This window comes from Oncorhynchus mykiss, chromosome 8 (genome assembly GCF_057628025.1).
Source record: "Oncorhynchus mykiss isolate SJ-2025 chromosome 8, ASM5762802v1, whole genome shotgun sequence".
NCBI classification, from domain to species: Eukaryota; Metazoa; Chordata; class Actinopteri; order Salmoniformes; family Salmonidae; genus Oncorhynchus; species Oncorhynchus mykiss.
In genome coordinates, this window is record NC_143029.1 from 83970001 (window position 1) to 83982500 (window position 12500).

Consider the following 12500-nt stretch of genomic DNA (forward strand, 5'->3'; position numbering starts at 1 on the left):
TGATAACACAGAGAGTAGCAGCAGTGTAAAAGGGGGGGGGGGGGGGGTGTCGTGGAAACCACACACAAGTCAGAGTTAGTTATCACAAAGTCCATCTTTAATTATATGAGCTCTATCACAACCCTGTGACTCTCAGATCAATTCAGTGTCTATCAATGAATTCTCTGAGAGTCCCTTACACATTGCAACTGAACTGATCCTTTATAGCAAAGACACATAGCCAGACAGCATCGGCATAATTTATCGTTCAGCTTTGTCTCCTAAACTATGTTCTTTTCTCAAACTCAGAACCATAAACAAATCCTCCATATCAACAGGCATATATCAAATCCATCCTATCTTGACAAGATCACAGAGACACATTTATTGGCACACAGACATTGTGGAGCCAAGAGATCCACGCTTGACCTCTCCCCTCTCTCCGGCCCACGTAACTTAGTCTTGACAGAGACCAGATGACTGCAAACCCCGCCACAGTATTATACAAACACATTCTGATGAGAAGTAACTTACAAACATATGATGAATATAAAACATCTTACCTATGTTACCAACTAATTCTGATTATTCTCCAACAGGGGTAATGCAAATAGTCTGGGTAGCCATTTGATTAGATGTTCAGGAGTCTTATGGCTTGAGGGTAGAAGCTGTTTAGAAGCCTCTTGGACCTAGACATTAGCATTACCCTCCTAGCATTACCCTCTGTAGTGCCTTGCGGTCGGAGGCTGAGCAGTTTCCATACCAGGCAGTGATGCAACTGGTCAAGATGCTCTTGATGGTGCAGCTGTAGAACCTTTTGAGGATCTGAGGACCCATGCAAATCTTTTCAGTCTCCTGAGGGGGACTAGGTTTTGTCGTGCCCTCTTCACGACTGTCTTGGTGTGTTTGGACCATGTTAGTTTGTTGGTGATGTGGACGCCAAGGAACTTGAAGCTGTCAACCTGCTCCACTACAGCCCCGTCGATGAGAATGAGGGTGTGCTCGGTCCTCCTTTTCCTGTAATCCACAATCATCTCCTTTGCCTTGATCACGTTGAGGGAGAGGTTATTGTCCTGGCACCACAGGTCTCTGACCTCCTCCCTATAGGCTGTCTCGTCGTTATCGGTGATCAGGCCTACCACTGTTGTGTCGTTGTAAAACTTAATGATGGTGTGGGAGTTGTGCCTGGCCGTGCAGTCATGAGTGAACAGGTTGTACAAGAGGGGGCTGAGCATGCACCCCTGAGGGGCCCCTGTGTTTAGGATCAGCGTGTTGTTACCTACCCTTACCACCTAAGGGGCGTCCCATCAGGAAGTCCAGGATCCAGGTGCAGAGGGAGGTGTTTAGTCACAGGGTCCTTAGCTTATTGATGAGCTTTGAGGGCACTATGGTGTTGAACGCTGAGCTGAGGTGTTCCTTTTGTCCAGGTGGGAAAGGGCCGTGTGGAGTGCAATAGAGATTGCATCATCTGTGGATCTGTTGGGACGGTAGGCAAATTGGAGTGGGTCTAGGGTTTCTGGGATGATGGTGTTGAAAGCACTTCATGGCTACAGACGGTAGTCATTTAGGCAGGTCACCTTAGTGTTCTTGGGCAGGGACTATGGTGATCTATTTTAAACATGTTGGTATTACAGACTCGGACAGGGAGAGTTTGAAAATGTCAGTGAAGACACTTGCCAGTTGGTTAGCACATGCTCGCAGTACACGCCCTGGCAATCCGTCTGGCCCTGCGGTCTTGTGAATCTTGACCTGTTTAAAGGTCTTACTCACATTGGCTGCGGAGAGCGTGATCACACAGTCGTCCGGAACAGCTGGTGCTCTCATGCATGTTTCAGTGTTATTTGCCTCGAAGAGAGCATAGAAGTAATTTAGCTCGTCTGGTAGGCTCGTGTCACTGGGCAGCTCTCGGCTGTGCTACCCTTTATAGTCTGTAATGGTTTGCAAGCCCTGCCACATCCGACGAGCATCGGAGCCTGTGTATAATTCGATCTTAGTCCTGTATTGATACTTTGCCTGTTTGATGGTTCGTCGGAGGGCATAGCGTGATTTCTTATAAGCTTCCGGGTTAGAGTCCCACTCCTTGAAAGCGGCATTTCTAGCCTTTAGCTCAGTGCGGATGTTGCCTGTAATCCATGGCTTCTGATTGGGGTATGTACGTACGGTCACTGTGAGAATGACGTCATCGATGCACTTATTGATGAAGCCAATGACTGATGTGGTGTACTCCTCAATGCCATTGGAGGAATCCCGGAACATGTCTGTGCTAGCAAAACAGTCCTGTAGTTTAGCATCTGCTTCATCTGACCACTTTTTTATTGATCTAATCACTGGTGCTTCCTGCTCTCATTTTTGCTTGTAAGCAGGAATCAGGAGGATATAATTATGGTCAGATTTGCAAAATGGGAGGGAGAGGGAGAGCTTTGTATGCATCTCTGTGTGTGGAGTAAAGATGGTACAGCTACTTGGAGCGCCGCCTCTGGGTGAACGTTTTCTTGTTTTCTTATGGCGGAATTCAATGCTGTCTTAGTGTCAGCCTCTGACTGTGGTGGTATGTAAACAGCTACGAAAAATACAGATGAAATCTCTCAAGGTAGATAGTGTGGTCTAAAGCTTATCATGAGATACTCTACCTCAGGCGAGCAATAACTTAAGACTTCCTTAGATATCGTGCACCAGCTGTTATTTACAAAAATACATAGTCCGCCGGCCCTTGTCTTACCAGACGCCGCTGTTCTATCCTGCCGGTGCAACCAGCTGTATGTTGATAGTGTCCCAGCCTGCCGGTACAACCAGCGGTATGTTGATAGTGTGCCAGCCTGCCGGTACAACCAGCGGTATGTTGATAGTGTCCCAGCCTGCCGGTACAGCATATAACCAGCTGTATGTTGATAGTGTCCCAGCCTTCCTGTACAGCATATAACCAGCGGTATGTTGATAGTGTCCCAGCCTGCCGGTACAGCATATAACCAGCTGTATGTTGATAGTGTCCCAGCCTGCCAGTACAGTATATAACCAGCTGTATGTTGATAGTGTCCCAGCCTGCCAGTACAGTATATAACCAGCGGTATGTTGATAGTGTCCCAGCCTGCCGGTACAGGGTATAACTAGCTGTATGTTGATAATGTCCCAGCCTGCCGGTGCAACCAGCTGTATGTTGATAGTGTCCCAGCCTGCCGGTACAACCAGCGGTATGTTGATAGTGTCCCAGCCTGCCGGTACAGGGTATAACTAGCTGTATGTTGATAATGTCCCAGCCTGCCGGTGCAACCAGCTGTATGTTGATAGTGTTGTCGTTCAGCCACGACTCCATGAAGCATAAGACATTCCAGTTTGTAATGTCCTGTTGGTAGTTTAATATTCCGCGTAGGTCATCTATTTTATTCTCCATAGATTGTACGTTTGCTAGCAGAGTGGAAGGAAGTGAGGGTTTATTCGATCGCCTACGAATTCTCAGAAGGCAGCCCGCCCTCCGGACCCTTTTTCTCCTCTTCCTCTTCACGCAAATCACGGGGATCTGGGCCTGCTCCTGGCAAAAGCAGTATGTCGTTCGCGTTGGGCTCGTCAGACTCGTTAAAGATTAAAATGATTCTGCCAGTTCGCGGTGAGTAATCGCAGTCCTGATGTCCAGAAGTTATTTTGATCGTAAGAGACGGTAGCGGCAACATTATGCACAAAATCATGTAAAAAATAAGTTACAAACAACGCAAATAAACAAACAAATAAAACACAATCGGTTGGGGGCACGTAGAACGCTATTTAGACACTGATCTTGGGTCAGTTTTGCATTCACTTTGAGGTTAGGTTTGGGGAGGGTAAGCTGATCCTAGAGCTCTACCCAGGGGAAACTTCACCCTGGAGGGGGCATTTCATTCTCAACAACAACCATTTAGCAGACACTCTTATCCAGAGCGACTTAAAGGAGCAATTAGGGTTCATCTGAAACAGGAGTCATCAGGCCAGGTAGTCCTGAGGCGTGGTCCTAGGTCCTGAGGCATGGTCCTAGGTCCTGAGGCGTGGTCCTTGGACGCATGTCCTCTGGGAGGAGAGGTAGAGAGAGAGAGAATTAGAATGAACATGTTAAATTCACACAGGACACCAGATAGGACAGGAGGATTACACGGGATGTTCACCCAGTCCTCTTCACTGGTATCATGTTTTCTCTTTTTTCCTTTCCTTTTTGGTCGACTCCTTCATTCTGACTCCCTTACACTCGTCTGTCCATCCATCCATCCATCCATCCATCCATCCTCTTGAGAAGATGGTCCAGACAACATTGCAGGTATTTTTTTTCAGAGACACCTGTCTGTCTGTATACCTGTCTGTCTGTCTCAATCAGTCTCTCTGTCTATCTCAATCTGTCTGTCTGTCTGTCTGTCTGTCTGTCTGTCTGTCTGTCTGTCTGTATGTATGTCTGTCTGTCTGTCTAAATCTGTCTCTCTGTCTATCTCAATCTGTCTGTCTGTCTGTCTGTCTGTCTGTCTGTCTGTCTGTCTGTCTGTCTGTCTGTCTCAATCTGTCTCTCTGTCTATCTCAATCTGTCTGTCTGTCTGTCTCAATCTGTCTCTCTGTCTATCTCAATCTGTCTGTCTGTCTGTCTCAATCTGTCTCACTGTCTGTCTCAATCTGTCTGTCTCAATCTGTCTGTCTGTCTGTCTCAATCTGTCTGTCTGTTTGTCTCAATCTGTTTCAGTCTGTCTGTCTGTCTGTCAGTCAGTCAGTCTGTCTGTCTGTCTGTCTGTCCATTTTCCTTTGCCTGAAATAGAGAAACTAGTAGCCTGGGAACAGTGTGAACTGTGAAATAGAGAAACTAGTAGCCTGGGGACAGTGTGAACTGTGAAATAGAGAAACTAGTAGCCTGGGGACAGTGTGAACTGTGAAATATAGAAACTGGTAGCTTGGGGACAGTGTGAACTGTGAAATAGAGAAACAAGTAGCCTGGGGACAGTGTGAACTGTGAAATAGAGAAACTGGTAGCCTGGGGACAGTGTGAACTGTGAAATAGAGAAACTGGTAGCCTGCGGACAGTGTGAACTGTGAAATAGAGAAACTAGTAGCCTGGGGACAGTGTGAACTGTGAAATAGAGAAACTAGTAGCCTGGGGACAGTGTGAACTGTGAAATAGAGACACTAGTAGCCTGGGGACAGTGTGAACTGTGAAATAGAGAAACTAGTAGCCTGGGGACAGTGTGAACTGTGAAATAGAGAAACTAGTAGCCTGGGGACAGTGTGAACTGTGAAATAGAGAAACTAGTAGCCTGGGGACAGTGTGAACTGTGAAATAGAGAAACTAGTAGCCTGGGGACAGTGTGAACTGTGAAATAGAGAAACTAGTAGCCTGGGGACAGTGTGAACGGTGAAATAGAGAAACTAGTAGCCTGGGGACAGTGTGAACTGTGAAATAGAGAAACTAGTAGCCTGGGGACAGTGTGAACTCTGAAATAGAGAAACTGGTAGCCTGGGGACAGTGTGAACTGTGAAATAGAGAAACTAGTAGCCTGGGGACAGTGTGAACTGTGAAATAGAGAAACTGGTAGCCTGGGGACAGTGTGAACTGTGAAATAGAGAAACTGGTAGCCTGGGGACAGTGTGAACTGTGAAATAGAGAAACTAGTAGCCTGGGGACAGTGTGAACTGTGAAATAGAGAAACTAGTAGCTTGGGGACAGTGTGAACTGTGAAATAGAGAAACTGGTAGCCTGGGGACAGTGTGAACTGTGAAATAGAGAAACTAGTAGCCTGGGGACAGTGTGAACTGTGAAATAGAGAAACTAGTAGCCTGGGGACAGTGTGAACTGTGAAATAGAGAAACTAGTAGCCTGGGGACAGTGTGAACTGTGAAATAGAGAAACTAGTAGCCTGGGGACAGTGTGAACTGTGAAATAGAGAAACTGGTAGCCTGGGGACAGTGTGAACTGTGAAATAGAGAAACTGGTAGCCTGGGGACAGTGTGAACTGTGAAATAGAGAAACTGGTAGCCTGGGGACAGTGTGAACTGTGAAATAGATAAACTAGTAGCCTGGGGACAGTGTGAACTGTGAAATAGAGAAACTAGTAGCCTGGGGACAGTGTGAACTGTGAAATAGAGAAACTGGTAGCCTGGGGACAGTGTGAACTGTGAAATAGAGAAACTAGTAGCCTGGGGACAGTGTGAACTGTGAAATAGAGAAACTGGTAGCCTGGGGACAGTGTGAACTGTGGATTAGAGAAACTGGTAGCCTGGGGACAGTGTGAACTGTGAAATAGAGAAACTAGTAGCCTGGGGACAGTGTGAACTGTGAAATAGAGAAACTAGTAGCCTGGGGACAGTGTGAACTGTGAAATAGAGACACTAGTTGCCTGGGGACAGTGTGAACTGTGAAATAGAGAAACTAGTAGCCTGGGGACAGTGTGAACTGTGAAATAGAGAAACTAGTAGCCTGGGGACAGTGTGAACTGTGAAATAGAGAAACTAGTAGCCTGGGGACAGTGTGAACTGTGAAATAGAGAAACTGGTAGCCTGGGGACAGTGTAAACTGTGAAATAGAGAAACTAGTAGCCTGGGGACAGTGTGAACTGTGAAATAGAGAAACTGGTAGCCTGGGGACAGTGTGAACTGTGAAATAGAGAAACTGGTAGCCTGGGGACAGTGTGAACTGTGAAATAGAGAAACTAGTAGCCTGGGGACAGTGTGAACTGTGAAATAGAGAAACTAGTAGCTTGGGGACAGTGTGAACTGTGAAATAGAGAAACTGGTAGCCTGGGGACAGTGTGAACTGTGAAATAGAGAAACTAGTAGCCCGGGGACAGTGTGAACTGTGAAATAGAGAAACTAGTAGCCTGGGGACAGTGTGAACTGTGAAATAGAGAAACTAGTAGCCTGGGGACAGTGTGAACTGTGAAATAGAGAAACTAGTAGCCTGGGGACAGTGTGAACTGTGAAATAGAGAAACTAGTAGCCTGGGGACAGTGTGAACTGTGAAATAGAGAAACTAGTAGCCTGGGGACAGTGTGAACTGTGAAATAGAGAAACTGGTAGCCTGGGGACAGTGTGAACTGTGAAATAGAGAAACTGGTAGCCTGGGGACAGTGTGAACTGTGAAATAGAGAAACTAGTAGCCTGGGGACAGTGTGAACTGTGAAATAGAGAAACTAGTAGCTTGGGGACAGTGTGAACTGTGAAATGGAGAAACTGGTAGCCTGGGGACAGTGTGAACTGTGAAATAGAGAAACTAGTAGCCTGGGGACAGTGTGAACTGTGAAATAGAGAAACTAGTAGCCTGGGGACAGTGTGAACTGTGAAATAGAGAAACTAGTAGCCTGGGGACAGTGTGAACTGTGAAATAGAGAAACTAGTAGCCTGGGGACAGTGTGAACTGTGAAATAGAGAAACTAGTAGCCTGGGGACAGTGTGAACTGTGAAATAGAGAAACTAGTAGCCTGGGGACAGTGTGAACTGTGAAATAGAGAAACTGATAGCCTGGGGACAGTGTGAACTGTGAAATAGAGAAACTAGTAGCCTGGGGACAGTGTGAACTGTGAAATAGAGAGACTAGTAGCCTGGGGACAGTGTGAACTGTGAAATAGAGAAACTAGTAGCCTGGGGACAGTGTGAACTGTGAAATAGAGAAACTAGTAGCCTGGGGACAGTGTGAACTGTGAAATAGAGAAACTAGTAGCCTGGGGACAGTGTGAACTGAACTGTAATGCATGCTTTCATACTCTACAGTCTCTCCCTCACAAATACATTGTTCTTACTTTCTCTGACCTGCCCTCTCTCTCTCTCTCTCTCTCACACACACACACACACACACACACACACACACACACACACACACACACACACACACACACACACACACACACACACACACACAGTGGTGTAAAGTACTTCAGTAAAAATATCCCAAATTAGTACTTTCAAGTATTTTTACTTATATTATTTATAGTTTTACAAGATTTACTTCACTATATTCCTAAAGAAAATAATGTACTTTTTACTCCATGCATTTTACCTGACACCCAAAAGTATTTGTTACATTTGGAATGCTTAGCAGGACAGGAACATGGTCTAATTCACACTTATCAAGAGAACATCCCTGGTCATCCCTACTGCCTCTGAACTGGCGGACTCACTAAACACATACTTTGTTTGTAAGTTATATCTGAGTTTTGTATCATGCCCCTGTCTATCCGTAAATAAAAACAATTTTAAAAATGGTGCCGTCTGGTTTGCTTAATATAAGGAATGTGAAATTATTTATATTTTTTCTTTTGATATAAAACCTTTTGATATAAAACCAAACACTTTTAGACTTTTACCCCAGTAGTATTTTACTAGGTGACTTTCACTTTTACTTGAGTCATTTTCTATTAAGGTATCTTTACTCAAGTATGACAATTGGGTACTTTTTACACCACTACACAAACACACACACACACACACGCACAAACACACACACACACAAACACACACACACACACACACACACACACACACACACACACACACACACACACACACACACACACACACACACACACACACACACACACACACACACACACACACACACACACACACACACACACACACACAGAGAGAGAGAGACGTCAGGTAGCCTAGCAATTAGATTGTTGGGCCAGTAACCGAAAAATCTGTTGATGTGCCCTTGAGCAAGAAACTTAATCTTAATTTCTGCAGGGTCACTGTTGATAATGTCTGACCCTGACTGTGACCCCGCTCTCCGACGGTGTCTCAAGGGGAAATTTCCAATTCACTCATGCATATTAATACACACTTATACATGTGTGAAATAGAACAAATATAAGCACTCTCACACCTATAGTACCCCCTATAAACATGCACCTTTAAGTGGTGTGAGCCTCTAACACAGTGTGCAAGGCTCAGGTGTTGCTGTCTTGGTTCCTTCCTGCTTGTTAAATGGCACCCTATTCCCTACATAGTGCTCTAATTTGGACTAGAACCCTATGGGTTTCCCTATAGGCCCTGGTCAAAAGTAGTGCACTATGTAGGGAATAGGGTGCCATTTGGGATGCGGTGGGATGCGGTGAACCTTTCCCTGGTGGTGCTGACAGCTAGATTAATGTACTAATTCACAATTCTGCCTCCTCAGCAAGAACTGTGCTTATTCTCTCTCTCTCTCTCTCTCTCTCTCTCTCTCTCTCTCTCTCTCTCTCTCTCTCTCTCTCTCTCTCTCACCCTCTCTCTCTCTCTCTCTCTCTCTCTCTCTCTCTCTTCCTCTCTCTCTCTCTCTCTCTCTCTCTCTCTCATCCCTCTCTCTCTCTCTCTCTCTCTCTCTCTCTCTCTCTCTCTCTCTCTCTTCTCTCTCACCCTCTCTCTCTCTCTCTCTCTCTCTCTCTCTCTCTCTCTCTCTCTCTCTCTCTCTCCTCTCTCTCTCTCTCTCTCTCTCTCTCTGTCTCTCTCTCTCTCTGTCTCTTCTCTCTGACGGATGCTGCCAGCCTGGGGCACCCCTTTCTCCTCCACTGTACTGTCCTGGCTCTTGATTGGCTGTGGCCGCTTCCCAAATGTCCTTGATGGGGAGTCCTATGGGCCATGGTCAATAGTAGTGCACTACATAGTGAATAGGCTGCCATTTGGGAAGAACATTGGTTTATTACCAAGGCGTCATGAAGTGGTGTCACTCAAATCCTCTTGTTTCTTCCTTCTGTATCTCACTCTCTGTTCTTGATGCTTCTGTGTGTTTGACTGTCTGTCAACATGACAGAGGGTTTGATAAAGTGCTGGAACCAAAGCCATGCAAAGTTAAAGATCTGTTTTAGTGAGCTATAGTCTTCTAGAGGTAGAGTTTGAGGATCAGCCCTATACACTAAGCCCTCAACCTGGTAGATTATGGTTGTGTCCCAAATGGCACCCTATTCCTTGTGACGTGCACTACTTTTGACCAGGGTGGCATAGGGTGCTGGTCAAAAGTAGTGCGCTACACAAGGAATAGGGTGCCATTTGGGATGCAGGGTACATTAAACCTCGCCCACACGAGAAAGAAAAGGGTTCGCGTAATACTTTCATGTTCTATTCTGATGATGTATTAAGTGCTTATTTTATTTTACACGGCTTTGATTTTAGTTTCCCAAGGTTTCACCTTTCAGACTAACCGTCTCTCTCTCTCTCTCTCTCTCTCTCTCTCCGTCTCTCTCTGTCTCTCTCTGTCTCTGTCTCTCTGTCTCTCTCTCTCTCTCTCTCTATGTCTCTCTCTCTCTCTCTCTCCGTCTCTCTCTCTCTCTGTCTCTGTCTCTCTCTCTCTCTATGTCTCTCTCTCTCTCTCTCTCTCTCTCCGTCTCTCTCTGTCTCTCTCTGTCTCTGTCTCTCTGTCTCTCTCTCTCTCTCTCTATGTCTCTCTCTCTCTCTCTCTCTCTCCGTCTCTCTCTCTCTCTGTCTCTGTCTCTCTCTCTCTCTCTATGTCTCTCTCTCTCTCTCTCTCTCTCTCCGTCTCTCTCTGTCTCTCTCTGTCTCTGTCTCTCTGTCTCTCTCCGTCTCTCTCTCTCTCTCTCTCTCTCCATCTCTCTCTGTCTCTCTCTGTCTCTGTCTCTCTGTCTCTCTCTCTCTCTATGTCTCTCTCTCTCTCTCTCTCCGTCTCTCTCTGTCTCTCTCTGTCTCTGTCTCTCTGTCTCTCTCTCTCTCTCTCTGTCTCTCTCTCTCTCTGTCTCTCTCTCCGTCTCTCTCTCTCTCTCTCCGTCTCTATCTCTCTCTGTCTCTGTCTCTCTCTCTCTCTCTCTCTATGTCTCTCTCTCTCTCTCTATGTCTCTCTCTCTCTGTCTCTCTCTCCGTCTCTCTCTCTCTCTCTCCGTCTCTCTGTCTCTCTCTCTCTCTCTCTCTCTATGTCTCTCTCTCTCTATTTCTCTCTCTCCATCTCTCTCTCTGTCTCTCTTTATATCTCTCTCCATCACGCTCTGTTTCTCTTTCTCTCCACCCCCCCCCCCCCGTCTCTCTCCCCTCCCTCTCTCTCTCACCTACAGACCCCACTGCCATGTCGACCTCTTCAGGAGTGGACCATGCTGTGATTGGAGGAGTGGTGGCGGTCATCGTCTTTATCCTGCTTTGTCTGCTTATCGTACTGGGCAGATACCTCATCAGACACAAAGGTGATATATCTTACACACACACACACACACACACACACACACACACACACACACACACACACACGTAACCCCTACCGTAACATCAAAATCACTTTTCTACTTTTCTTTTTGACTAACATTACCCCTCGTCACATGACACGGAGAACAAGAGGTGGAATATTAGCACAAGACATTTGGATTCCATGCTATAGTTCTTATTTCTCCTTTTCCTATCTACTCCCATTCCCAACCCAGTGTTATCATCACAAGGATCCTCCTGTATGCAATTCTTTCCTCACTCCTACATCACTTCGAATACACATTTAGCAGATGTGTTTGCGGCTGTAGCAAAGGACCTTGTGAAGATGTTGGAGGAAACAGGTACAAAAGTATCTATATCCACAGTAAAACTAGTCCTATATCGACATAACCTGAAAGGCCGCTCAGCAAGGAAGAAGCCACTGCTCCAAAACAGCCATACAAATGCCAGACTACGGTTTGCAACTGCACATGGGGACAAAGATCTTAGTTTTTGGAGAAATGTCCTCTGGTCTGATGAAACAAAAATAGAACTGTTTGGCCATAATGACCATCGTTATGTTTGGAGGAAAAAGGGGGAGGCTTGCAAGCTGAAGAACACCATCCCAATTGTGAAAAACTTAGTTTAAAAGTATTTGGCTCAGGTGTATGTAAACCTCAGACTTTAACTGTACATCAGGCAGCACTTCACTGTCTTCTCCTGTTCCACCCTCTGACCTACCGACTGTCTGTGTCTACAGGGACATATCACACACACACTCTGACCCGCTGTCTGTCTGTGTCTACAGGGACATATCTTACCCACGAGGCCAAGGGCTGCGACGACGCTCCCGATGCCGACACGGCTATCATCAATGCCGAGGGCGGCCATTCCGGAGCTGAGGACAAGAAGGAGTACTTCATCTAGGGAGGCGTCGGGGAGGTGGAAGTTTAGCGCTTCCATTTGTCTTCACAAGCTTCCGTTCTTCACATCAGCCAGAGGGGGGGGGGGGGGGGGGGGGGGGGAGTAGGGGGCAGACAGACAGACAGACAGACCGACAGACCGACAGACCGACAGACCGACAGACAGACAGACAGACAGACAGACAGAGAAATGGAAGGAAATAAGAAGAAGTGAGACTGACAGGAAAAACTGAAAAGCTTGTCCTGAAAAAACAGGGAAGTGAGATTTTTGCACTTACATACATGTACCTATCCATATATGACTTCTGCATGTCCACTGACACACTGACACACATACACATCACTCGTCACCGGCACACACACAATAACACAAACAGACACATACACACTACGCCACGTGTCGCTGACACACCCACATACACATCACTCGTCACCGGCACACACACACACATGAACAGACAAACAGACACATGTACATATAACCGGATCATGGTAAGGCAT

General features: G+C 46.3%; 1 protein-coding gene across 3 annotated transcripts in view; it reads left to right on the forward strand.

Annotated features, from left to right (window-relative positions):
• Positions 1-12500, forward strand: part of LOC110511052 (cell adhesion molecule 3) — a 111013-nt gene that overhangs the window by 97693 nt on the left and 820 nt on the right. For 2 of the 3 annotated variants that reach the window (XM_036986490.2, XM_036986488.2), the window contains 3 exons: positions 4238-4258; positions 10953-11078; positions 11885-12500. The exon at positions 11885-12500 is cut by the window's right edge. In XM_036986490.2, the coding sequence (XP_036842385.1) occupies positions 4238-4258; positions 10953-11078; positions 11885-12003 (266 nt within the window). In that variant the 3' untranslated portion in view covers positions 12004-12500. The remainder of the gene's footprint in view (positions 1-4237; positions 4259-10952; positions 11079-11884) is intronic. The other variant, XM_036986491.2, reaches the window with a different exon arrangement.